This window comes from Rhipicephalus sanguineus, chromosome 11 (assembly GCF_013339695.2).
Source record: "Rhipicephalus sanguineus isolate Rsan-2018 chromosome 11, BIME_Rsan_1.4, whole genome shotgun sequence".
NCBI lineage: Eukaryota > Metazoa > Arthropoda > Arachnida > Ixodida > Ixodidae > Rhipicephalus > Rhipicephalus sanguineus.
Window position 1 is genome coordinate 15,220,708 of NC_051186.1, and position 23,686 is coordinate 15,244,393.

Genomic DNA, 23,686 nt, shown 5'->3' on the forward strand with positions numbered 1-23,686 from the left:
GGCGTTATTGTCTGTTAGTTCTCAATAATATTGTGTCTAACAAACAAAACGAGCCCTTAAGAGTCATCTTCTTTCCTTCGTTTCATTGTGAAATACTGGTCATGTACCTGATACTATGAAAAGAAACAACGCCAGATAATGGCGACGAAGCGGAAGGAACTTTGTCTCCGTTATTCTGCGTTATTTCTTTCCACAGTGTCAGCATACCAACTCACTCAGCTTGCCATCCCTTTACCAGTTACGCCGCCTGTGTAGCACCTCTCCTTTGAAAGTGTTTTGCTGCAGGATGCTGCTGAAAGCCAGCACTCGGGTTGAGGTAACCACACTGACTGCCCTGCTGCTGGCCAGCTGCGCTGCTGAGTTCTTATCGGGAAGCTTCGAAAGCACGTGTGCCTACTCGCTAGCTGTGCGAGTCAGGGCACTGCTCCAGGGCTCCGTCTTTACCAAGGTATGCAGTCCATGGCCCGTGAGGTGGGCAACGATCAATACGCAAAAAAAAAATCTTGCCATCTCCCCGTAAAGCGAACCCTGAGTAGTATGCGAAGCAGCCATGAGTCGACTTAGATTTCTGTAAATCTTTTATTTTCTTCATCACTGTTTATGGTCCTTCTATTCGAGGTTCCTCTGATGTTGTTGCTCGTCATATGTGACTTTGGGAACGTTTTCCGTTGAGTATAACGGCCTTGCGGTCCGTAAAGTATAAAGTTAATGAATCTTGCTGCAAAGGTTGCAGATTGAAGTTTGAGAATGCGATGTTAACGCGTCCTTTTCGCTTCGGCTTCGCGAGCCCGCCGCTCCGGATCGGCTGGGGCACTGGCTACGTCGACGCGACGCCGGGAAACAGGCCTCTTTCATAAGCTGCTTCGCATCTAAGGGTACCTTGCATTATTTATGGCGTAGTGGGTACCTTGCATGATTTATACTAGAGCACTCGCCGCAGTGGAGCGAGCGCTCTATCACACGTCCGTATGTCAGGCAAACATTCCTTTCTGCACACCATGCACGAGCTCTCCGCTCGTTCCTCTCGTACCAGCATTTCGTTCTCTTCTTTCTTCCATACATCTAGTGGCACGCGGGGCACTGGTCACGCCGGGGGGACAGGCCTCGTTCATAAGCTGCTTCGCATCTAAAAATTCTTGCCTAAATGCTGGGCGCACTTTCAATGGCAACGAAATGTCACGATATTCATGTTTTAGGAGTGAAGCTGTTGCAGCTGGCTGTAGTTTGTCTTGTGTTGCAGTAAACTATCGTCATCATGCCGACGCGCGGTGTCTTCGCCGTCTTCTAAATCTCCCCTAACATGTGCGCCCGGCGCGCGCTGTCCGGCTGCGGCGAATTCTCCTGCGTCGGATGCAATATATAGAGATTCTTTATTTGGGAAAATTAGGTGAATAGTGGGGGTAAGTGACGCAGTCACTGTCTCTCAGGCGAGGACACCACAACCGCGACACCTGGGTGGAAAGGGGAGAAAAGTATAGAAGTTAGAGTGGAGGAGGAGGCCTGGGGAAGTTAAACGCATCACTGGGGGGAGAGGGAAAAAAAGAAGAAAAAAAGGAAACACGCGTTAAGGACATGACTGGGGAAGAGAAAAAAAACCAAAAAACACGGAAGTTCCGTTTGTTGGGGGCTTGGTCGGCGTGGTTCAGAGAAGATGGTCGGCCAGTTGCGCGGCCTCGATGTAGTTGAGACCGCGCGCAGGGCAGGGCGCACGCGATGGGCTGATCCTACCGGGTGCAGAATGTCATCTACCGTGGCAGACGGAAGTCCCAGCTGCTTGAAGGCACGAGCGAGCGCTTCGCGGTGGATGGAGAGGGCGGAGCAGGAAAGGAAGAGATGCGCCACGGTTTCCCTTTCTCCGCAGTCACTGCAGAGGGGCGAGGGCGCACCGCGGAGGCGGTGCCGGTGCTCAGCAGGCCAGACGGAACCTGTCCGCAGTGCGAGGAGGAGGGACCGTTCTTTCCTGGTCAGCACGTTTTCCGATAGAATGCGTGGTGGAGAGCCGGCGGCGGTGCGCTCGTCGGGGTGGTTTCGCACTAGCTCTCGCCAAAGGTTTCGGCGCGCTGAGTCCACGGAGTCCGCGCACGTTGTCAGTGGAACAGCTGGGTCGTGTGCTGTCTTTGCCAGGTCATCGGAAGCCTCGTTCCCCGCGATGCCAACGTGCGACGGTATCCACTGGAGAGCCACGTCGCATCCGTGTTCGCGCAGACTGTGGAGTGACCACGCCACACGTTGTGCGAGTGGGGGGGCGCGTTCCTCTTTGGCGAGCTGGCGGAGGGCAGACCTCGAGTCGGTGTAGATTGCCGCGCGGGTGACTTGCGGCGTTTCACGGATGAGGTCGGCAGCAAGGTGTATTCCTACCAGCTCAGCCGTGGTGGAGGAGGCGCGGTAGGCGAGCCGGCATTGGCGCTTCAATGCCAGCTGTGGTGCCGCGCAGGCAGCGGCCGCAGAGTGGTCCCGAAGCACGGAGGCATCAGTGAAAAACTGTGTCCTTCTATCAAGGTCCTGGTCCATTCTGGCTGCGGCTTCCTGCGCGATAGCACAGGCCGGTGTGTTGCGCTTCGAGCGCACGCCTGGGAGCTCGAAGCCGATGGGGAGCGGCAATCTTTGGTGAGGGGGGGGGGGCACGGGGGAATCTCGGGTGCGGAGTCCACGACGATGGAGTCAAACGTGTCGAGTAGTGTTCCGACACGCGAGTTGGGCAGTGCCCGCAACTGGGACAGGATGGCGGCCCCATCCGGTGCACGTTGGAGGCGCTCGAGGAGGTAGAGCGCGCGCAGTTCGCCTGTGAGTGACGCCGGCCAGGCGCCTGTCTCCGCGAGCGTGGCAGCCACTCTCGAACCGCGAGGGAGTCCGTGACACATGCGGAGAACTCGGCGATGGTCAGCGTCGATGGCACTCCACTGTATGGGGCGAAGACTGCACAGAGGAAGCGCGTAATGCACCTTGGACATTGCCATGGCCTCGTAGATGTTCATCGCGAAGGAGGCCGGGCATCCTGCTCCTCGCGCGAGGATCCGTCGGACCGCACCCTCGACACGGCGTGCTTCACGTCTCACACGGCTCACCTCCAAGTTCCACTTTAGTCTGTGGTCTATGGTAATACCAAGATAGCGGACGTGGGTTTTCCAGGGCAGCGGAACACCGTGGAGTGTGATGGGGCGGGTTGTACGCCGTTCACTGGCACGCGGGTGGACGAGGAGTGCCTCTGTTTTGGCGATGCAATATCTCGTATGGCCGAGAGAACGTGTACAGAGAGAGGGAGAGAAAGAGAGGAGGGAAAGAAAGGGATACAAAGAAAGACCAAGACAGGCGTAGAACGAAAGAAATGAAAGGATAAATGGTAGAAAGATGAGAAAAGAGATAAAAAGCAAGAGGAGGCGAGAAAGAGAGAGAGATAGAAGGAAATGGAAGAGGAGGAGAACGTTACGTACAATCACTTAACAGTAGTGACGTGACATGTTCCCACCAAAATCACGTAACGCTAGTCCCCAGACATGCTCCCGGCAAAATCACGTCACACTAGTGATGTGACGTAAAATGACGTAGCACTAGTCGCGTGACATGTACCCGCCGAAATCACGTGGCATGTTCCCGCCAAACCCATGTCGTTTAAGCGAAGAAGGGACACGGGTTTGGGAGGGCCGCTTCTTCCTCGGTAGTCCGAACACTCGCTCCGCTGTTACTTCCAGTTTTGCACCACTAGTGCAAACTAGCTTCGCCGCTACCTCAGTCTTCGCAGCAATAGTGCGGAGCTGCCACTATTTATTTGTCTTGTGGCAATGTGCAGTAGGTTTTCTACTGTGTTATTTAAACAAATGCAGAGTTCGAATGTCGACTTCATTGGCTTCAGCCATGAACTGAAATGCAGCATTGCATACTGAGCTATTCACCCCGAGATCGTTCAGTGGTCCCCTCTCGATAGTGACATCAGCAGGGGGACCCGGGTGCCGCTCAGCGCGCGAGATCTCGCTACGTGAAAGCTGCTCCGCACTGCCGGCCAATGTATTCTACTGGAGATATTGAAACATTAGTAGGCTAGCTTATAAAAAAAGATGCAGTGAGTGTTCAAGCAATATACTCCGTGAAATCGAGCGATGTTACCGTCAGGAGCACGTTCCGCATCGATTGCTCCGGGCATCGTCTGCCAGACGTCAATGTGTACATTTGCATGTGTGGCGTGGACATCTTCTCATGACTGTTCTATGGCTGTAGCGCACTCATAAAGACTCCGGCCCGTTTTAGATCCTTGACTGTAGCGTTCGGGCTTCGACTTCTGTGTCTGCGTTGTAGCATAATGAAGGTGTACAGCGTGCGGCGCGTGTTCTGCTGCCAAGCCTGCTCCGTCCGTTCATTTTCGTTGTACGTACTTTTAAGCATATGGCGAACAAAGTGTGATGTTATTCAAATAAATTAATCGATATTTCGAGGCAGCACCCTTTGATTATACCCATGCTTTCAGCACATGCTCTTTAAGCGCGTAGTAACAAGTAGGTAAAATTTTGACAATGCAATAAGTAGGCTGGGAGCGCGAGGAAAAGGGGACGCACGACGGTACAATGAAACATTGGCAGGTTTTCCAGCATTCTTTTATGCAAACCGTGTTGATCCCTACGTTGATAAATCGTCGTTTTCTGACTCCTTCGTGGTCGTCTGAAAGTACGCTGAACAGAATTAGTGTAATCATGTGAACGTAAATAAATACAAAGCTTTCGTATCGGAAAGTCGTAAACATATATTAAGTGCAGAGACGTTTAGGGCCTCGGCTTTTCGTTCATCCGTGCATCTCACAACGCGTGATCACGCTCACAGTGAAGCGGTCAATACAGGCCATAACAAGGCTAGAAATGCTCAAAACTGGTTTGATATGAACGAACAAGGTCTACAATATTATAATTAACAGGTATGAGCGAAAAGTAAGCGTAATAATTAACTTCAAATCGCTAAAAACGTTTCAGAAAGCTGCGACTGACTTCGGTGACGCGCCACCGCCTCGCCGAGCAACCAAATTCCCCTCGCCCTGCGCTTCGCGGGCGCTGCGTTGCTACATTTGATGGGTGAAACTAAAGTTACTGTATATGCTACCTTTAGGTAGCAGAGTTGTGCATCTGTCTTCCAAACGCCGCTAGCAACCATGCATTGCGGAGAAGCTGAGGCTCGGGCTAATTTTTGTATTCCTCGACGCCGCCGCGGCAGCGAACTGAATTAACACTTGTCATCAACAACCAATGTTTATCGCCGGTCTTCGACACGCCTGACATGTTAATCGGTGACACGGTAGGCATGTCGCCTGCAAAAACGAAGTGCCACTTCACCGCATAGCTGTGCTTGCTAGCCGACCTATGCGCAACTCTGCTACCTAAAGGTAGCATATACAGTAACTCTAGGTGAAACAACCTTACGGGACTCACTGCAGACAACGCGTATCTCAAAGTAACAAGCAGGAAGTACGCAAAGCGCAGCAAAAAAAAAAGTAGCGCACATGTCGCACCCCGAGTTTGCGAATCTCCCAAAAACAAGATTCTACTCGTGCAAAGAAAACCCGACATGCTTACCACAAACAATGGCGTCATCGACGCTTTGGGAAACGCAGCAGTGGGAACTGTACTAAGGGGAATCGCTGTGTTCCCGTGCTGCGCACCTCCTCAGGTTGCACAGTACTGGAGCTGCCATACGTTTTTGGACGAATGTACGTAAAACAGTCTGAGCGGTCAATTTCTCATAGAACGTGATGCGGTGATTGCACAAAATATTCAATCTTGTTATAGCGCGGTGAATAATAGAAATAAATGGCCAAAGGTACCGAAAGAAGGATGCAAAAGAGCGCTCTTTGCCCTTTGCTTGGCCCCTTTCGCCGATTTGTCATACGTTTTGCTAAGCTGTACTATCGGCGACAAATAAAACGCGAACGGCAGAGCACGTGACACAAGCATTAACTACGGTATTGTGCGCGCCGTCCAGTCATCAACACAGGCGCGCGCATTAGGTTAGGCAGCACTGCGCGATCGAAAGCATCAATGTGGCCCAGAAGCTGCAAACCGCATGAGCGTGTACATTTCTGATCATGAGGGTGCAGACTGCACCACGCGCACCACTGTTCGCGTTTCATTCGGCGCCTATAGTACGTGTAACAAGTTTTAATACGCAGTACCAACTCGCCAAATCCACTCTAGTTCCCGGAAATAAATCACTCGTCGGTGAACTCAATTTTAATTTGTCGGCGAACGCTTTGTATACACAGGTCCACGTGACTACACTGGTGAGCGTAGTGTGAATTCTTGTTCAGCCCAAGCGTTGCTTGTACAGCGCTAAACTTTGCGAATAAGCGCTAAACTTTATCGCGCTTTGCTCCAAAGCTGCGTAGAGTTTCATTAACTCGCTTGGCGAGACGTTCGCGCTTTCAGGTAAGATATTTAGCCCGATGAATTACACTACTAACTCGGGAGCATGACCCTGACCGCGATGGCTGTCGGTATGTCGAACATACATTAAATGTAAACGTTTCTTAACCTCATGTAATGCTGGCAGCCATCTATGGCACTAACACTAGAAAAAGATGCAGCTATTAATCGAGGAACGTCGTGCTACGCGAAGAAACTGTAGTCAAAATGCAGCTGTTCTTGCCACAGCACAGGAGACGACAAAATGCGAATCCTCCTGCTTGCATCACCGGAGCACCGTTCGCCGCGCCGCCAGCGGCGGCGCACGTGGCGAATATAATCAAACACGTTGACCGAAGGTTCTAGGTTCAGTACACCAGCCAGCGGCAAAGTTGTTTTTCCATATACTCTAATTCCTTTCCGTTTATGTCATAATTACCATACGTGTGCGCATGGGGGTGGGGGGGTGCGAAGTTACCAAAGGAAACCGACCGCACGCCTATATTAATTCCAACACTCTAGGTAAAAACTACAAATAACATCCCCTATAGGTTACTTCGATTCACTGCCGGGTGATTTCATTAGGTTGTCGGTATTAAAGAAACCAACCCTTCAACCCTTGATCATTTCTCTTTCTTTCGTTCATAATGAGCTATGAAATAGTGAATTATCGTAGTGTATCACCTTCTCTAGTGCCTTTAGTATCGCTAATTCGATAGCCACATTGATCCACACTGCAGAGGCGAATTTATTTTGTTTTCTGGGAGGCTGTGCGTTCATTTCGCGTTATTTTATTGCGACAGCCAATATTGAGGCATTCATAGCAAAACATTAGTTAGAAGTGCTTGCGACGCTGCGGAGTGTGACGCAAGCAAGCGCAGCAGAAGGGGAAGCGCAAGTGAAGCGTCCGTCCTCTCTATTCAATCCGGCTGGGAGCAGTACAGCCGTCCGCCGCGCAGCCACGGCCGGGGAAGGCGGCCCGTGCCCTGTCTTGCAGGTACTCAGCCGCGTTTACAAACGCTGAGCCAGGCGCCACGGCTCTCCCAGCGAGTGTGAATATTCTTGGAGTGATATGTGTCTGTGTTCGCGTTTGCCTGGGCGTGCATGGGACCATGCTCTTTGGTTAGTGTGGGAATGCGTCCTTAAATATATAGGTCCGATAACACTGTATAGCTGTCGTCGCGCAGGTGCCTAATGGACTACTATTTCAATCGGCGCTTCGCCTGTCGGGCGAAAGTGATTTTTTGTCATTGCACTGCGCAATTCATGCCAGTTACGGTGCCGTTTCTGCATCGGCCATTGAAGTAAAGTCGCTGATTTCATTTTTCAGCGGTTTTAGGGCAGCCTAAGTCACATTCTGTTAATATTTGTAAATTGTTGATCCGGCCACTGATTTAGAAGGTATATGACCCCCAAGGACCTTGAGCATAAGGAATCATCTTGTGTCCTCGCATTGGAAGCAATTTTTTGTGGTAAGTGGAAGAACTGTTGGGACGTGTATAAAACATCGAACCACTTCGAGCCTAGAAATTTGCGGGACAGAGGCAGGCGGTTGTGATCGACTCTACAGCAAACATGGATATGCATTCGTCTCAATTATGGAGTAATTTCCAGATCAGAAGCGTTTGTTAACAGCCAGCGTGGTCGCCGAACGTATCTCCTTCTCCTTTGCTGGCATCACCTTCAACAGCCTTTCCTTTCCGCAGTATACTCATCTAAACTGGACATGATGCATGATACGCAACTACCAGTGTGTTGTTCGCGCTCTTTCCTTGCTTTATAAGACTGTCGAGTGACAGCTACAAAAATTTCACGCGTGTGGGGTGTTTCGTAAAGTTACCTCATTAGCAAATGGCTCCTTGTTGAATCTCAGCCAATTGCTTGATTTTATTATTATCAAGGTTTATTACCATTCTCACGATTTATTCAGGTGGGAACGCGGGCGAGTAACACGGAAACTGATAGTTTATATACGCGATGGTAAGAATAGGCGATCAACTGCGGCAGACTTGAACGTGGAAGCATCGACCATAAAACACGATGACAGCAAGGAAGCGGTTTCATTCACGGCTTCTCCGCTCAAAGCCCAGATGTGTTCTATCGAAGCACTTAATCTGAAGTAACACGGAACGATGTTCGTCAAAGGGCTCTGTTATCAAATTGATTGCGCTTGTTTAACTAACTAGTGTTAATTCAAAAAGGGCAGAAGCTCAACGGGAAATTGAAACTTGAACAGATGAGAGGGCGTGAACACAGGGTGTAGCTGGAGCCGACGTTTTGACTAGCGAATTTGTCTTCTTCGAGGCTGCGACAAGGTTGCAACCACGAAGAAGACAAGTCCGCTTGTCGAAACGTCTGCTACAGCGAGAGCCCGTGTCCATGAATTCTCATCTCTTTGACCGGTGCTTCCACTTCGAAACGGCAAAACGTCAGACGAAATGTAATCGGTACGAGTCAATAAACTGTCATATGCATAAATAGGAACGCTCTCCCTATTCATTACGTGGGAAAGAACTATAGCCATAAAGGCCAAAGTTCTTCACCGTTAACTGTTGCGCTTCAGATAGGACACAGCACCCTCACAAAACTGCGCAGTTTTGTGAGGGTTCCGTTCACGTTGTCGTGCTCGTGTCTTTCTTGTGTGTGTTGTCCTTACTAACGGCAAGATGTCATACACTGAGCAATTGTCTGGCTCTGATACCAAGAGAGCCTTCGAGACAGTTATTTGCCTACACGCTGCGTGGCGTCTAAGCAAATTAAAATGCCACATGTGCCTGCTACACGTGTCCCACCACACTGACCTGTGGGTAGTTCCTACTTAGCCATTTAGCTGTCTAAATAGCAGCAAGAGCCTGTGGTGCCCAGTTGTTGCCTACTTGTCATCTTCTGAACCTACGTCGTTGCGAGTCGTTTTTCTTTTTTTTTTTTTCACAGATGACACGCATGAGTCCGGCCACCCTGTCCCGGTATCCAGCGGGGTATCTGGTCTCCATCATCGGAGTCGACTGCGGTGTGATAACAACGACTTTCACTGTGGTCACGAGGATCGGCTTTTCACTCCTCTTCACGCCTGTCATGTACTATGTCCTTTGGGTTCGACTAGGCACGATTCCCGTACTCTGCGGCGTCACCTGGCAGATATTCGTTTTACTGTTACTCATTCCTGCCATGAAACTTCAGCGAGAATTGTGGGTGAGAGTCTTTGTACCTCTATGACTACTTCTTGCTAAGCTCATTTTAATGCTGTCGATGGCGCCAAGCAATATATGTTAAAGGGGCCCTGCAACACTTTTCGAGCATGCTCAAAAAGCGCTGCCGATCGGTAGTCGAGGCTCCCGAGAACACGCGAGCCAAATATTACAGCGATGCGCACGGCCTGGAATTTACAATAAATTCTCAAAGTCAGCTGAAAATCGCTCCCTCTTCTCTCGACAAATGATGTATTAGTCCGCAAAATATGACGCGATTGTCGGCAGTTCCACCATTGGCTGATGTTATAATCAGGATAACACCCTCATTATTACTTTCGTTGTTAATTTTGAGTTCAATAAGTAGATAATATGTATGTTTATATTCTGTTATCGCGTTAAAAACACCGAACAAACATTAATATTAGCACTTCCGGTCTCACCGACAGCTCGTCTGCTCGTAGTTGCGTAGTTCCGTTTTCTTCGCCATGCGCAGTGCCGAAAACGTGATTATTTCTGTGCTTTTGACCATCGCCGGTTGCCGTTGAGAGTGGCAGCCGTTCGCGTGTTGCCTCGTCAGCTGAGAACTGCATCGTCGGCACGTTCTCACGACCGACCGAGGCACGGGCGCAGCGTGTCTCCGATAACAATGCTGGCGTCCGGTAATGGCGGCGCTTCGGGGTCGTCTGCCAGTGCCGTCTTACGAGGCGGTGTATCGGAGTATGGGCCGAAACCGATCTCAGCTGTCATTCGTTCCAAACGAGCGCGCAGGTTTGCTTCCATGGTTGGCAGAGCGATGAAAACACTACGGCGTTCGAGGTGCACACCCAACATTACCAAACCGACGCGCAGTTTTCAAGCACGCGCGTTATCGGCTCCGCTCGACGAGAACGACGCAAGCCGACCGGAAGTGGCGGCACAGACCACGTGGTTGCGCCCAGACGTCAGAGAGAAAAAATGAAGAAAAAAACTCCGCCGGCGCTCTTGGGCGGAGCCTCGCTCCTCTGCGCTGCCTCCCTCGACTCGCTGCCTAGCTTTCCGCGCGCTCGCAGCGTTGAGTTGAGGGAGAAAGCTGCGGAACGTGATCTCTATAATTTGGTAACACCACTTAGACTTGACGGATTCGAAAAAATTTTGCGGCATATGACACGTGTAGAGTCATACGTCAATAATGAGACTATTCCAATATAACTAAGAAAGGTGTTGCAGGGCCCCTTTAAAAACAGGATAGCACAGTGTGTCATAGCACTTCAATATATCTGACCTGCAGAAGTGAAAGCTCATAATGTGGTTAACATTCTTAGCAAATTTGCGTATACCTATCCATCTAGGTAGTATCTAACCTGCTCGGTCAATAAAGAACAGCGCGAAACTTTATGCGATGCTATGCGTAGTCGATCCCGTATCAACGAGGTCTTCAGGCACATCAGCCTGATGAAAGCTCGGCCTCACTAAAACTAGCGAGAAGTAAGTGATCAATTACGAACATCAGCACGCGCAGGCCTGCCACTGGTGCAATCTCAGAGGCCGCGCAATCTCGAAGAGGGGACAAAGTGCGCGCCGCTAGATGGCGCAACGCCTTTAGAAAAGTTAAGGTCGCTGAGACCTAGAAAGTACCACAACAATGTTATCTGCGCCGCCGCGCCGCCAATTGGTAAATCACTCTCACCTGATCGCTTTTCTTCATAGATAGTCCACGCCGCTCCTTGGCGACCACGCTGACAGAGATATCTTTCGGGCACGCCACATTTTTGCGCTCTCAGTGTGGTCTGATTGTGCGTATATATAAGTTGGGGCATTTAGTTTTTGTGTACAAAACAAAATCCAGAACAAACGCCCAGTTGATGTGCATTTTCCCTGCTTGCACCGAATAAAACGCGACAAGTTCCCTCCCACGAGCGACGCACAGCTGGCTTTCCGAGTTGCTTTCTCTGATGAACATTTATATTAGGCATCGCATAAGGTGCAATGTAATATTGCATGTGTCTCTGTTTCGCAAGGCACTGAACTTTATAAGGTGTTTTCCTAGAGTGGTAAGACCGATAACGATAAGGAAGATATTTCAAGAAAGATATTTTAAGATAAGAAACGATCAGAAAGATAGTTTGCTGGAATAGTCAAGAGCGAACGCTCTTGATATATCTGATATACGTGTAGCGAAACGGACTGGCCAGTGGGAAGTATAAATTTTGAACTAAGCGCCTTCATAATCAGGGGCTTCACTTGCACAGAATTTTCTAGCCTCAACTATAAACCTCTATATCACCACCAAGTTCCCAGTGAAAAGGCGTTTGCAACAGCCGGAGGCAATTGCCTGTTTTGGTCAATAAATTGTAAACTGCATGCCTTAACTTGCTTTCAGGGACGTGTAATAAAATGCCGTGACGCTCGACTAAAGAAGGTCACGGATATATTGTCCTCAGTACGACTGGTGAAGTTCTACGCCTGGGAGGAAACGTTCGCCGATTCCTTGACGAAGCTGAGGCGTCCAGAAGTCCAACATATGTTCCGCCTCAATGTCACGGACGGCCTGTTGGACTCACTTTTGGTCTCCACCAGTTCTGTGGTAAGTTCGCATCTACAGCGATTTAACTGAGTGTCTCTACTGTAGTTCATCTAAAGTGAGCGAACGGCAGTGTATATAGGTCCGTTCGATTCACCCTGCACTACCTGTACTGGTTCATGTTGGTGCCGTCAGGGTGCAGTAGTCACGCAGGGAGTGTTCCCACTAGCGCCCTCACTGAAACGAATGCAAGAGTGCAGATGTTGTGGAAGCCTTCTGCTACTGTCAATTGTCGCCCGGCGAGTTCTAACGTTCGTGAAAGTCGTGCGCTGCTGCTATTACGTCACCTTTGAACACCGTGCTACGCTAACCGTGCTTTGAATCAGCGATAGACTCCCTTCCCGCGGTAGTTGAATTAGCAATGGAGATGGTCGATTCAGACAGCGAGGATGATGAGTACGACGATGTCGTAGCAAGGCTCGCGTTTAGGCTTGTGAGACAAAGAAAGAATCAGGCACCAAGCTACTGAGCCAATGTCAACAAATATCTTGACTTAGTATTAAGGAGACTCTACCGCGTTTCGCGGGTGCGGCACGCTCGATGCATTTGCAGCACGTTTTGAAGATTCTTGGTTTTACCCAAACGCGGTAGGGACGCAGCTGCCATTGTGTGCCGAGAAAACGTGCCTGGTGGATTTAGCTTATCGCCGGTATCATTGCAGTATGTATTTCCTGACCGACCGCTTTGAAATCGCGGAATCTTCCGTAAAAGCAATCGCGGACTGGGTCATTGTAATCGCATTCCTTAATGCAGTGTGAGCCGAAGTGATATGTGGCCGAGTACCGAAGAAAAAGAACAGCGAAAGGCGGGACTTCTGGCTGCAAGCAATAAGACAAAGCCGAGAAACACAGTGAGCTGCTCTGATGGCAGTCACATAGAGAAGAAACATTCTTTATTGTGAGGTATGAAAAGAATAAAGCCTCAGCCCGCACCATAATAATATAGCAGGCAAATAGAGAAGAAACAGGCCGCGGGAGACCCACTTCAGAAGGGAGAACGTTTGGGCGTGTTGGTCATTCATCGTTCATCAGCAACCATAGCGCAACAAAGAACACGGGACAAGGATGTGACCAGGACAAGCGCTTACTATCAACAAAGGTTTTTATTGCAGAAGCAGAGCATATATAAGCACCCTTTGAAGCTGCAATAATGAAATGAAAGAAGGTGATAGACACGTGTCTATGCCAAGAATTCATGCTCTTTCACAGATAAAAGGACAGACGGAATACTGACACATCTGTTACGTGCCTTGGCTATCTCTGACGCCTCTACGATTTCTCTGGTCGTTATGTCACGGTGCCGATACAGAACAACTGTCTGATTGAACAGTGGAGGGCACTGTGGCTTCGCGTCACACTTCTTACAATGGGCGGCAAGGTGTCCGTCAATGGCAGTGTTCCTGATTTTGTTGTTGTGCTCGAGCAAGCGAACGTTGAGGCATCTGCCAGTCTGGCCTATGTAATGCCTTCCACATGAAAGAGGAATGCTGTAAACAACGCCTCTTGTGCACGAGACGTACGCGTTTTTGTGTCTGATGCAGGGGCGTAGCCAAGGGGGGGGGGGGGGGGGGGGGGGGGGGGGGGGGGGGGGGGGTTGGGGTTCAAACCCCCCCCCCCCCCCGAATTTTTTCAATTTTGCTTGCGTATATAGGCACGCACACATACAAACGCACGCACGAACATACATAAAGTATGGTTGAACCCCCCCCCCCCGAAAAAAATTTCTGGCTACGCCCCTGGTCTGATGGAGCAAACAGGTTTCCGCTTCCCTCGTCGGACAACTCAACTGACACAAACTCAAAAGCTTGTGTCAGTTGAATTGTCCGACAAGGAATCTGAAATCTCTGCTATCATGAAATCTCTGCTATAGAAGCAAGCTTTGCGTTGATTGCTTGTATAAACAAGACAGCCGTGGTTAAAGGTATGCAGTCCACGCTGAAATAAACAGGCCGCTGAAGCTCTACTGTAAACGCAGTGTGCTAATACTGACTTTTGTATGACAACAAGAATATCAAGAAAGGGGCGCCATTATGCGTTATTTGCACGTAAAATGGATGGCTCACAGCATTGATTAAGCAGGTATGCACATGAGCGCCACAATATATGTTTGTCCGTTAAATTGCACGCAGCTGGCCATCATTCTGTTCGGAACATGGGCACTGTTTAATCCCGGAAAGGAATTGACTGCATCCCTCTCGTTCAGCTGCATCTACACCCTGTCCCTTCTGGATCCAGCTTGCAGCAACGTCGTTTCCATGCTAAGACTCATTGTGCTGGTAAGTCTTCTATGGCTAGTGTTCTAATGAGCAATATATTGGTCACATGACCTGAAGCTGAGAGGTAAATAAAATATGTCGTTTCCTTTTATAAACCGCACTAGAGTGTACTAGAAGGTTCTGGTACACTCTAACCGCGCTATCTCTCTTCGGTCGTCCTGTGCTCGTGAGTTATATAGACGATTTTGTGCAGCCGGTTTGTGGTGTTAAAATCGGATGGCGCCACCGGCAGCGCTGCTCAATGTGTTTTCACCCGCGCCGTGTCGTCTGTTCGGCGTCTCTATAGCGCTTGCGTGCACGCGTTGCGATGAGCAGACGGAAGCGCCGGAAGAAATACAACATGGCGGCACCCGTCGATGCGGGTTCCTTCCGCTTCAAATTTATCACGTCGTTGTCGTGTCCCCCAAGCTCGAAAAGAATGCTTGCATTTGCTTTGTATTTGCATCCTGATGCTTCGAGAGCAATGTATTCGTCACTATTTTGCACAATTTCCAAGATCTACTATCAAATCTTCGGAGACATGGCTTAGCAAGCCTGGCTGAATAAACTTAATAACAAAGCCAAGACATACCTGATGCTTTGTCACAGCGGGAGATGACACAAAGCTGTAGGCGATTCCACTATTTATTCATTGCTTTTAGCGCACCGGACAAACAGCAAGCGCGAGTTCGGATCGAAGCGGGTGGTCGCGCCTGCATGGGTGCTGTCATGTTGATTTGTAACCACAGTTACTGGCGGTTTGTAATACAACACTTCATGGCGTACGACATAAATTCGAAGTAGAATGAACATATATGACGGATCGCTTTGGCGTAGTACGTACCAAACAAATGCAAATGCGTGAACCTACCGAACTTTTCACCGATTACATGAAGAAGTACGTTTTGGTGCGCAAGCATGTGACTTGCTTACTCCGTGCTGCAACCAGCATGCGTGGTCGACCAAGGCCACTTCGCTGGGCCAAGAGACACGTGAACAAAACATGGCTGCGCCCGTGCGCCATCGTCCATAAAGCACGCAATCCTACCTCACAGCAGTGTGGCTTTAGACGTCAGGCATACGTTAGAAGCACAGAAAAACCGGTAGAATTTAATTTATGGGAGCCTTCCTATCCGGTCATGTGTTGTCGTATTCTACATCTGCGATCTCCAGTCGCGGTCCCCCAGTCCATTCTTGCTTGGAAACTTACACGTAATCGGAACTTGCCGCAGCTACTGAGCATTCCGACATATAAAATGAATGATTACGCTATTCACGATGAAATGACAACTGGTCTAAAAGTACCCGACTACAACGGGACGTGCAGAAGTGTGTAGCAGCCGATGTGGTTTCTCGGCAATGAGACGCAGCAAAAGGGCATTTTTTTTCGAGAGCAGCTTGCAAGCGCCGGCATGGCTAAGTGGTGAGATAGCCAACTCCCACGGAAAGTATCCGGGTTTGCAGGCAGACATATTTTTGCTCCTTATGAGCGACAGCTGCGACGGACAGCGGCGGACAGCATCGCCACCAAAAACGGCTATTGAGAGAGAGAGAGAGAGAAATGTTTTAATCAAAAGCTGGAAATGTCTGCCTGGCTATTCGCCTGACATGCTACTCCAGGTGCTCCAGGGTGATGATTATGACATATGCACTGACAACCACACGTACATACATAGACTACACTGTTTACAAAGTTTCGGTCAGGTTTGTGGCCCGCAAGAAAGTCAGCAGCGCTTTCGTTGCGCGTAACGCACAGGTGCTGTTTTGCCATGGGCCCAGAATTGAGGCTATTGATGTAAGCTCACAACAGCTTACGCAGTACAAGAGATTTGATTGTAACTTTTACCATGCAGAGAAAGGCAATCACCGATCTCGCATCGATCTAAGACCTAATCCAAATGTGCGCGCAATAATATTTTATTCCTGCAGCCGTTGTAACGGCCAGATCGAGATGTCTACAGCCTGCATAAACAACTATCTTAATCGTCGAAAAAACTGACAGCGCTGTCGCACGTACGACGGGGATATGCATGAACGCTGAGCGTGTTTTTCCAAATATTAAACGTGCGAAAGCAGCAGATATAGAAAAAATTCACAAAGTATGCTATAAGGCATACCCTAGAAGACAGTGAAGTGTAATCCAATGTGTCGTACGTGCGGCGTGCTGTTGTAAAACAAGCTGTGACAGTCTTGCACTTGGTTTTGAAGAGTCGCAAATAATAGTGTCGAATTACATTATTGCATGTATTGGTGGTTGAGAGAACTATTCTTTGGGTTCGCAGGCAGTTTTCGGGCTCAAGAGAATCTCGAAGGCATGCACAGAACCGGAAAGAAATGAGGACACCAGTACTTCGGAAGACGACGCGCTCCCTCCAGGTAAGTATCCGAGAACGAGCTCACAATGCCACCGGGTGTCTTGAGCTAACGCTAAGGTAAAAGTGTTTTGCACTTTCTGGCACCCTTAACTTGAGTGAATCACTTCTGATTATACTGATTCACTTTAATGTGCTGCAGTGAAGAGAGGACGACGACGAAACATACGAGAGAGCAAGGCTCAGTGTCAATGGTAGCCACGGGAAGCTCGCGCTTGCCCGGATTTTGGCTGCTTGACGCCTGCCGCTCTACCCTTGACGTTGCTCGACTTTCGCTGAAGTTCACGCGTCAACAATGTTACAGTACCTTCATTCCCTCTTAATTCATATCAGCAAGCGTTGATTCACGCTGAAGTAACCTAATTCATTCTTAATGAGAATGAATTAGGTTGCTTAAGTTGCCTAAGATTCCCCTTCTTTCCTTGGTTCATTCATGATTCAAGCATAAGTCACTTGCTTCACTATTGATTTGCCTGCAAGTCGCCTTATTCATTTCTGACTCCCACTTAATTCAATTGATTCTTTCGTGATTCACTTTATTCTATCCTGATTAACACCTTATTGACTTTAAGTTCGCAAAGTATTCATTTTAATATGTACTCCTCATCATTGGGGACTATTATTTTGCTGTTTCACGGATCGAGACTTTTGGTGACATTCGTGTTGACGCCTTCGACAGCGAAGGCCGCCGTATTTTCCGACCATTGGGCCGTATCAGGCTTTCAGTGGTGTTCCTTTCTGGAACTCTAGCTTTAGCGTACACGCAGTTCAGTTTTCTTGTAATTATTGCGCATGTTTACTGCGCGAATCAGCTATGGAAAGCTACTGTAAAGCAAGCTACTTATCTCAGTGAGCTACTACTGTTACATCACCGATACTCGTGATATCTTGGCCCTATTGATATGTTGGTGAAAACGAGACAGCAAAAGGGTTCCCGGCTTCACGAACGCGAGAGGCAGAGTTGGGCACCTGAGCCGTGATCGCGGGAAGGCGTTTCGTTTCTTGCTGGCGCTTCTCTCTTTGCACCAAAGCAATTACTGCGCGACATTCGACCGTCGACGTCATTGCCTTTCAGTACCGCTTCTTGCAGCAGTTTTAGTAGTCAGTGCTATCGCACTAGAAGCAGTAGACGGTGCAGAGACACCACTGGTGCATGTGGAAACTACACTGCACTGGTGACGAGGTGGCACACGCTAACACGACGCGAAATGCAAAGCATGTATGGCGTCGTCACCGAAGCAAATCGGTGCATTTGGAGTATTGCACCGAACGTGGAGTTTCCTACAATAATGCGTTGGTTTATGTCCTGATGCACTACTTCACCGCTCCCAGACGGCGACGCCGCCCTCACCAACCAAGTTCACTGTCAGAAGGTGTGAAATATATAAGGCGCATTTGTGAAGCCTCGCGCACGTGCGTCGGTAGCGCAGTGGGTAGAATGCCAGACAGCTGACGTCGCGGACCGAGGGGTCGTGGGTTCGACTACCAGGTCCTATCCTAATCACGGAACCTTTATCTTCTGGTTTTTCTTTGTCATTTGCTCATGTGCATTTTACCGACGTCACTTCCGTGACGGAAATGGCGTTAGTGAATTCTTGGTAGACCTCGGCATAAAGCACTTTCTGGTTAAAAATGTTTCCGTGGTGAACATAAAATCGCTTCAACCGCAGTCTGCATCTTAAGTAGGATGCAGGTTGTGGATATGAAGCTGTGACGAGCAACAGCTGCATTGGGCAGCGCGGATTTTTCTTAAATTTGTGACTGAATGTTTGATTTGCAGTTGCCAGTAAATATAATTCACGAATTGCTGGCAGTATAATTTCTCTGTGTAACCTTGTCGTGTATTTTACTTTTCGCGTACAACATATTTTTAGGCACTTTATAATTTCCACAGCAATACGTCAACCGGGAATGGCTAACGTGCAAACGTTTCTCGCTTATTACCCTACGCTGCTGGTGCTGGGCCGGTCATAGCACTGAATAAAATAGAGACATTGTAATCTCTCCCTAGGCTCCATCTGCCTCGACGATTGCTCATTCACGTGGAGCAATGAGGAAGCATCCATTGGAACAAGTGTGGAAGCTGCGTTACGTGACGTGAGCCTGAAAGTTGAGCCTGGTTCCCTGGTTGGCATTGTGGGCTCTGTTGGAAGCGGGAAATCAACCCTGTTGAGCGCACTTCAAGGCGACGTGCAACAAATAAGCGGTCGCTGCAGGGTCATGGTGAGTGCGCAGGTACCAGTTGGCGCGTGCGTGGAGCTTCCAGAGTTTGGTGGGCAATGTTGTACCCGACTAACCTAACAAATGTCACCACCTGTAACGACTGTTCGGATGGATCAGGGGCGAATGCGGAATTGTTTTTCGAAGGGGGGGGGGGCACCTCCACGATGTGAAGTGGGGCAGGGCAGGCAGATGTGGTCGAGTGTCATTTTGTGCTGTGTATGCCATAGCAAAAAAATTTCGGGGGGGGGGGGGGGCGGGGTTCGGTGTGCCCCCTCCCCCTCTGGCTACGCCACTGAGATGGATTCCACATTGCACAAAAAAATGTTCCACTCTATGAAAGTGGTTGCCCAGCGATTTTATGTAGTACACGGCACAAACGGTGACAGAAATTCGGCGAAAGGTACCGGAAGACCTTTTGGAATTTAACGTATGCTCCTCATAGCTCTTCCACCTCAGTTTGTGTGGGCCAGAAGTACAGCGCGCTTATTTTTACCAGCGGAGCAGTTTATGCTCGGCTTATCTTCGTACAGCGTTCGCAAAACCGGTTACCACCATGACGGCGCGCGCTTTCTTCGTCATCTTCTTCATATTCTACTTCGCTCCCAGAACGCATACGCCGCTCTTAAAGGAGAGTTCAAGACAGAACAAAAAGATCAAGACAAAAAAGGGTCAAAAGATTAAAAAAACAGAGATCAAGACAGAAATAGAAAAAAAGACAGAGAAAGAAAGAACGGGATAGAAAGAAATGTAGAGAAAGAGATAAAAAGAAAGAGGAAGCAAGAAATTGAAATAGAGAGAGAAAAAGAAGGGAAAGAGAAGAGGACGGGAATGGGAAGAGAAAGAAAGAGAAACAGAGAAATAGAGAGAGAGAGAAAGAGATAGAAAGAAAGAGGAAGTGTGAAATAGAAAAAGAGAGAGAAAGAATAAAAAATTACACATCATCTTCCCCTACGGGCAACCATGGTGGAATGCGAAAGCATCGCGGGGGGTGCACATCGAGTTTACGTTTCTCTTATGTCACTTATGAGACGGTGGTTGTCGAGGCGTTTGAATTACCGCTTGCCGACGCTGACGTTTACGTTCGGCTTCCCGAGCCTTCCTCTGATCCGCGGCGGTGGCGCTGCCGCTGCAACTAGCGCCGACGTTGACGTTGTTCATGGCGTTTCGCACACCGTTCCACAGACATAGAATGACGGAAACACAGCGAACGCACGCTTTCGCAGCCAACTCTCCCCCTCACCTTGCGCTCACGCGAGAAGAGGGGGAGAGTTGGCGCATGCGCATATGGGTGCGGACTCCGCCGAACGGGCACTGCCCCGAGCATAAGATGCTTTCACATCTAAAAAAGAAAGAGGAAAGGAACGCGACGTAAAATCGAGCAAAACTAGTCACGTGACTTGTTCCTGCCAAAATTGCCTTGCACTAGTCATGTGGCATGCAATCACGTACCGCTAGTCACGTGACATTTTCCCACCGAAATCACTTAACAATAGCTACGTGACTTAAAATCACATAACACTAGTCACTTGACATGTTCCCGCCGAAATCACGTAACACTAGTCACGTGACATGGTCTCGCCCAAATCATGTAACACTAGTGGCGTCACATGTTCGCGCAAGATAAATTATGTAACATTAGTCGCGTGTAATATTCCCGCCTAAGCAATGTTTGTGCAGTGCAAGAGGTCAAGCGTGGGTGGACAGCACCTTCCCTTGGAGATCCTGACACTCCCTCCACGGTTGGTTCCAGCCTTGCACCACTACTGCAAACTGCGCAAATGTATCTGTTTATTCAAGGGAAGCTTGTTACGAGTTACAGATTCCAGTAGCGGCGTTGTCTTGCGCAAAAGAACGTGGCGCTGAATGCGGTCTTCGAAGGTACGCCGGTCACGTGCGCATTTTTATGCATCGCGATTCAATATTTGATGCTCCAATAATTGGCTTGTCGGCAATCAGCCTTTTCCGATATAGCAATCTGAGCTTTTATAGAGGTTACTTGACATTTCACGTTCGCACATTTCGATATTTCCTGGATATGAAGGCATGACTTCTCGTTCCGGCACCGGCGCCGGAACGTCCGTCATTAGGCACGATGCCAACTGCTTAGGCACACCCTCACGCGCTGCCCGCGACCAATCAGAGCCGTTTCACTTTCGCCGAAGAGGGAAAGAGAACGAAAGGGTGTCTTTCCCTCTTCGGAAACCAAGCGCCTGCTTCGTTTCCGTCTATACAAAAAGAAAGAAAGAAAGAAAGAAAGAAAGAAAGAAAGAAAGAAAGAAAGAAAGAAAGGAAGAAGTAGGTGAGGCACACACACTCCAAGCTTTGCTTGCGCCCAATCTCACGATAGGGGAAGGGCTCCTGAAATCATTTTTTTTTGGATGTGGGTTATGTCTTCATCTTCCCATATATTATAAAATATTGTTTAGGCAAGAAAGAAAAGACGCGGGGTTTTAAAGTAGGGCTTTAGTAAAACAAATTCAGTCGTTGCGAATAATAAAAGTACCCAATCAGGAAAGCTGGAATGTCTTCAAGGTATTGTGCTTTGGGACTCAACTTTGTTAACTGACGGCGATTGCCAGCCGTAGCTATGCGGAGAGCTTCAACGGAAAAAGCTTCTGTGGAAGCATTACCTCAGAAGTTCTCCGCATTTCTTATGAAGATTTTGGCACGAACTGCTTTTCGCTCCCGTTCTCGGCGAGCTTCAAGTCAACTTGAGTCATATGGCATATCCTTTATCCGGATCGTCAAACGGGAACATCCGGGCATCGTTGCGAGAACAAAACGGCACCATTCGGGACATCAGTCAAAAGTTAATAAAATAGGATATTGGGCCTCCGAGCGTTTTTACAGGGCTGCATCGCACACGGTAGTTACTTCCTGAATGAGTTACCAGAACTTACGAGAACGGAAATATGGGTGAGTCTGTAAGAATTCATCATACAGCAGGTAGCGCAAAAAATACGGCGACACAGGAAAGCAACATAAACACCAGACGAGCGCTAACTTCAAACTAAAATTTATTCTCAGAATCCACGCCTATTTATCAACCAGCAAAGATTAAAAGTCTCTAGTCGGAGCACGCGTACTGGAATCGCTCGCGTTCACTTTTTAGCGTCTCTTGGCTGCGTTACATTTAGCGTATATCATTTTTGTATTAGGAGCCGATCAAGATGTTTCATGCTATGCATTGTGGAATAAGATGTACGTTCTTAGATGACGATGTGCTGTTTTGGTCTTTGCTGGTTCAGAAATAGGCGTGGACTCTGAGAATAAATTTTAGTTTGAAATTAGCGCTCCTCTTGTGTTTATGTTGCTTTCTTGTGTCCCCGTACTTTTTGTGCTACCTACTCTATGATGAATTACTAGAACTACTGCTTTCGAGTTCTTCTTAATGGTGGTTCAGTTATCACGGAAGCTGTAAAATTATTTCACTCATGTTTTGTGTGCCATGTCCAATAGCGACGTTCTCGTGGCAGACACAGGGCACCATGAAGTTAGTTGTCATCATCAAACACCATACGCCGCAGATAGTTGCCACGAGGTTGATGATGACGCCGATGAGTGATTACTTCAGAAGGACGGAGGGAGAGAAACTTAGGAGAGACCATTACGTCACGCAGCCAGCCTCGGTAGGCGAACGCTCCGTGAAGCCAGCAGTGTCGGCCCAACTCGTGATTTTTTTGCATGGAGATTACGCAAGAAATGATATTTGGCGAGGCTTTTGCCATTGGTGCCCCGTAGCTTTAATGCCTGCATGTTCGGCAAAGTTCGGCCAGCTCACAGAGGAGGTTGAAAAACAGGAGTTAACCGGGAGTACTAATACCTTCCGCGCGCTTTGACGTTTTGATCATGCAGTGGGTCAACCTATTCAAAAAATGTGGCTAGTATCGTCTCCAAGCAATCTGCTTTGCCGGGTACCAATTTATGCTTGCATCTACTCTTGATTACGAGCCAGTCAAGTTTTAACCTTAGCGACGGAAGAATAGTACCTCTTCTCATCCTGTTGTGGAACAAGACATTGCCCACTGGAGCTTTCAGTGCTTTGAAATGTACTTTTTATGTCTATGATTGCCATTGTACTTACCATTCAGTGGCTATCACATCAGTCAGCCTCTGCCGCCAAGTAGGTTCTGCGGGGCCCACGTTTACTACCGTGTCTTTTGTTCGCAGGGAACCATAGCCTGCATGCCACAGAGTGCGTGCATCTACAACATGTCGATAAGGGACAACATCTTATTCGGGAAACCGCACGACGCGTCCCTATACAATAGGGTCCTGTCTGCTTGCGACCTCTTGAAAGACATGGCTGGATTTCCCACGGGAGACCTCACAGAGGTTGGACAAAAGGTACGCCTAGCCGATGTATCCGCAACTCAGAGGTAATATTAAAAGCTGCAAATGTGGGTTACGACAACTGGCGTTTAAATACAGACATCGTTTAATTGAATAACGTATATCATCATATTCCAGCACAATCAGATTGGAAAGAGGAAGATAATGCCAGCTATGTTCAATGTTCAGAGAAAGAGAAATATACGTGTTGTGTTCAGGTCAATTCTGTTGGAAACTCACAGATTTTTCATTTGAGCTATGTGCGGCCGTAAAGAAACAGGTCTCACGTCTCATGGACGGCCTGTAAGTAATAGGTCTGGCATCACCGCCCTTTTGTTCTGCAGCGTCGCGTACACAAAAGACACAGATGAGACCAT

At 48.7% G+C, this 23,686-nt stretch overlaps 1 protein-coding gene across 1 annotated transcript in view; it reads left to right on the top strand.

Annotated features, from left to right (window-relative positions):
- The first annotated feature begins 286 nt into the window (after positions 1-286).
- Positions 287-23,686, top strand: part of LOC119374881 (ATP-binding cassette sub-family C member 3) — a 65,542-nt gene continuing 42,142 nt past the window's right edge. Inside the window, exons 1-5 of the mRNA XM_049411071.1 lie at positions 287-448; positions 14,257-14,403; positions 16,665-16,758; positions 18,766-18,977; positions 23,148-23,324. Coding sequence (XP_049267028.1) covers positions 287-448; positions 14,257-14,403; positions 16,665-16,758; positions 18,766-18,977; positions 23,148-23,324 — 792 coding nt within the window. The remainder of the gene's footprint in view (positions 449-14,256; positions 14,404-16,664; positions 16,759-18,765; positions 18,978-23,147; positions 23,325-23,686) is intronic.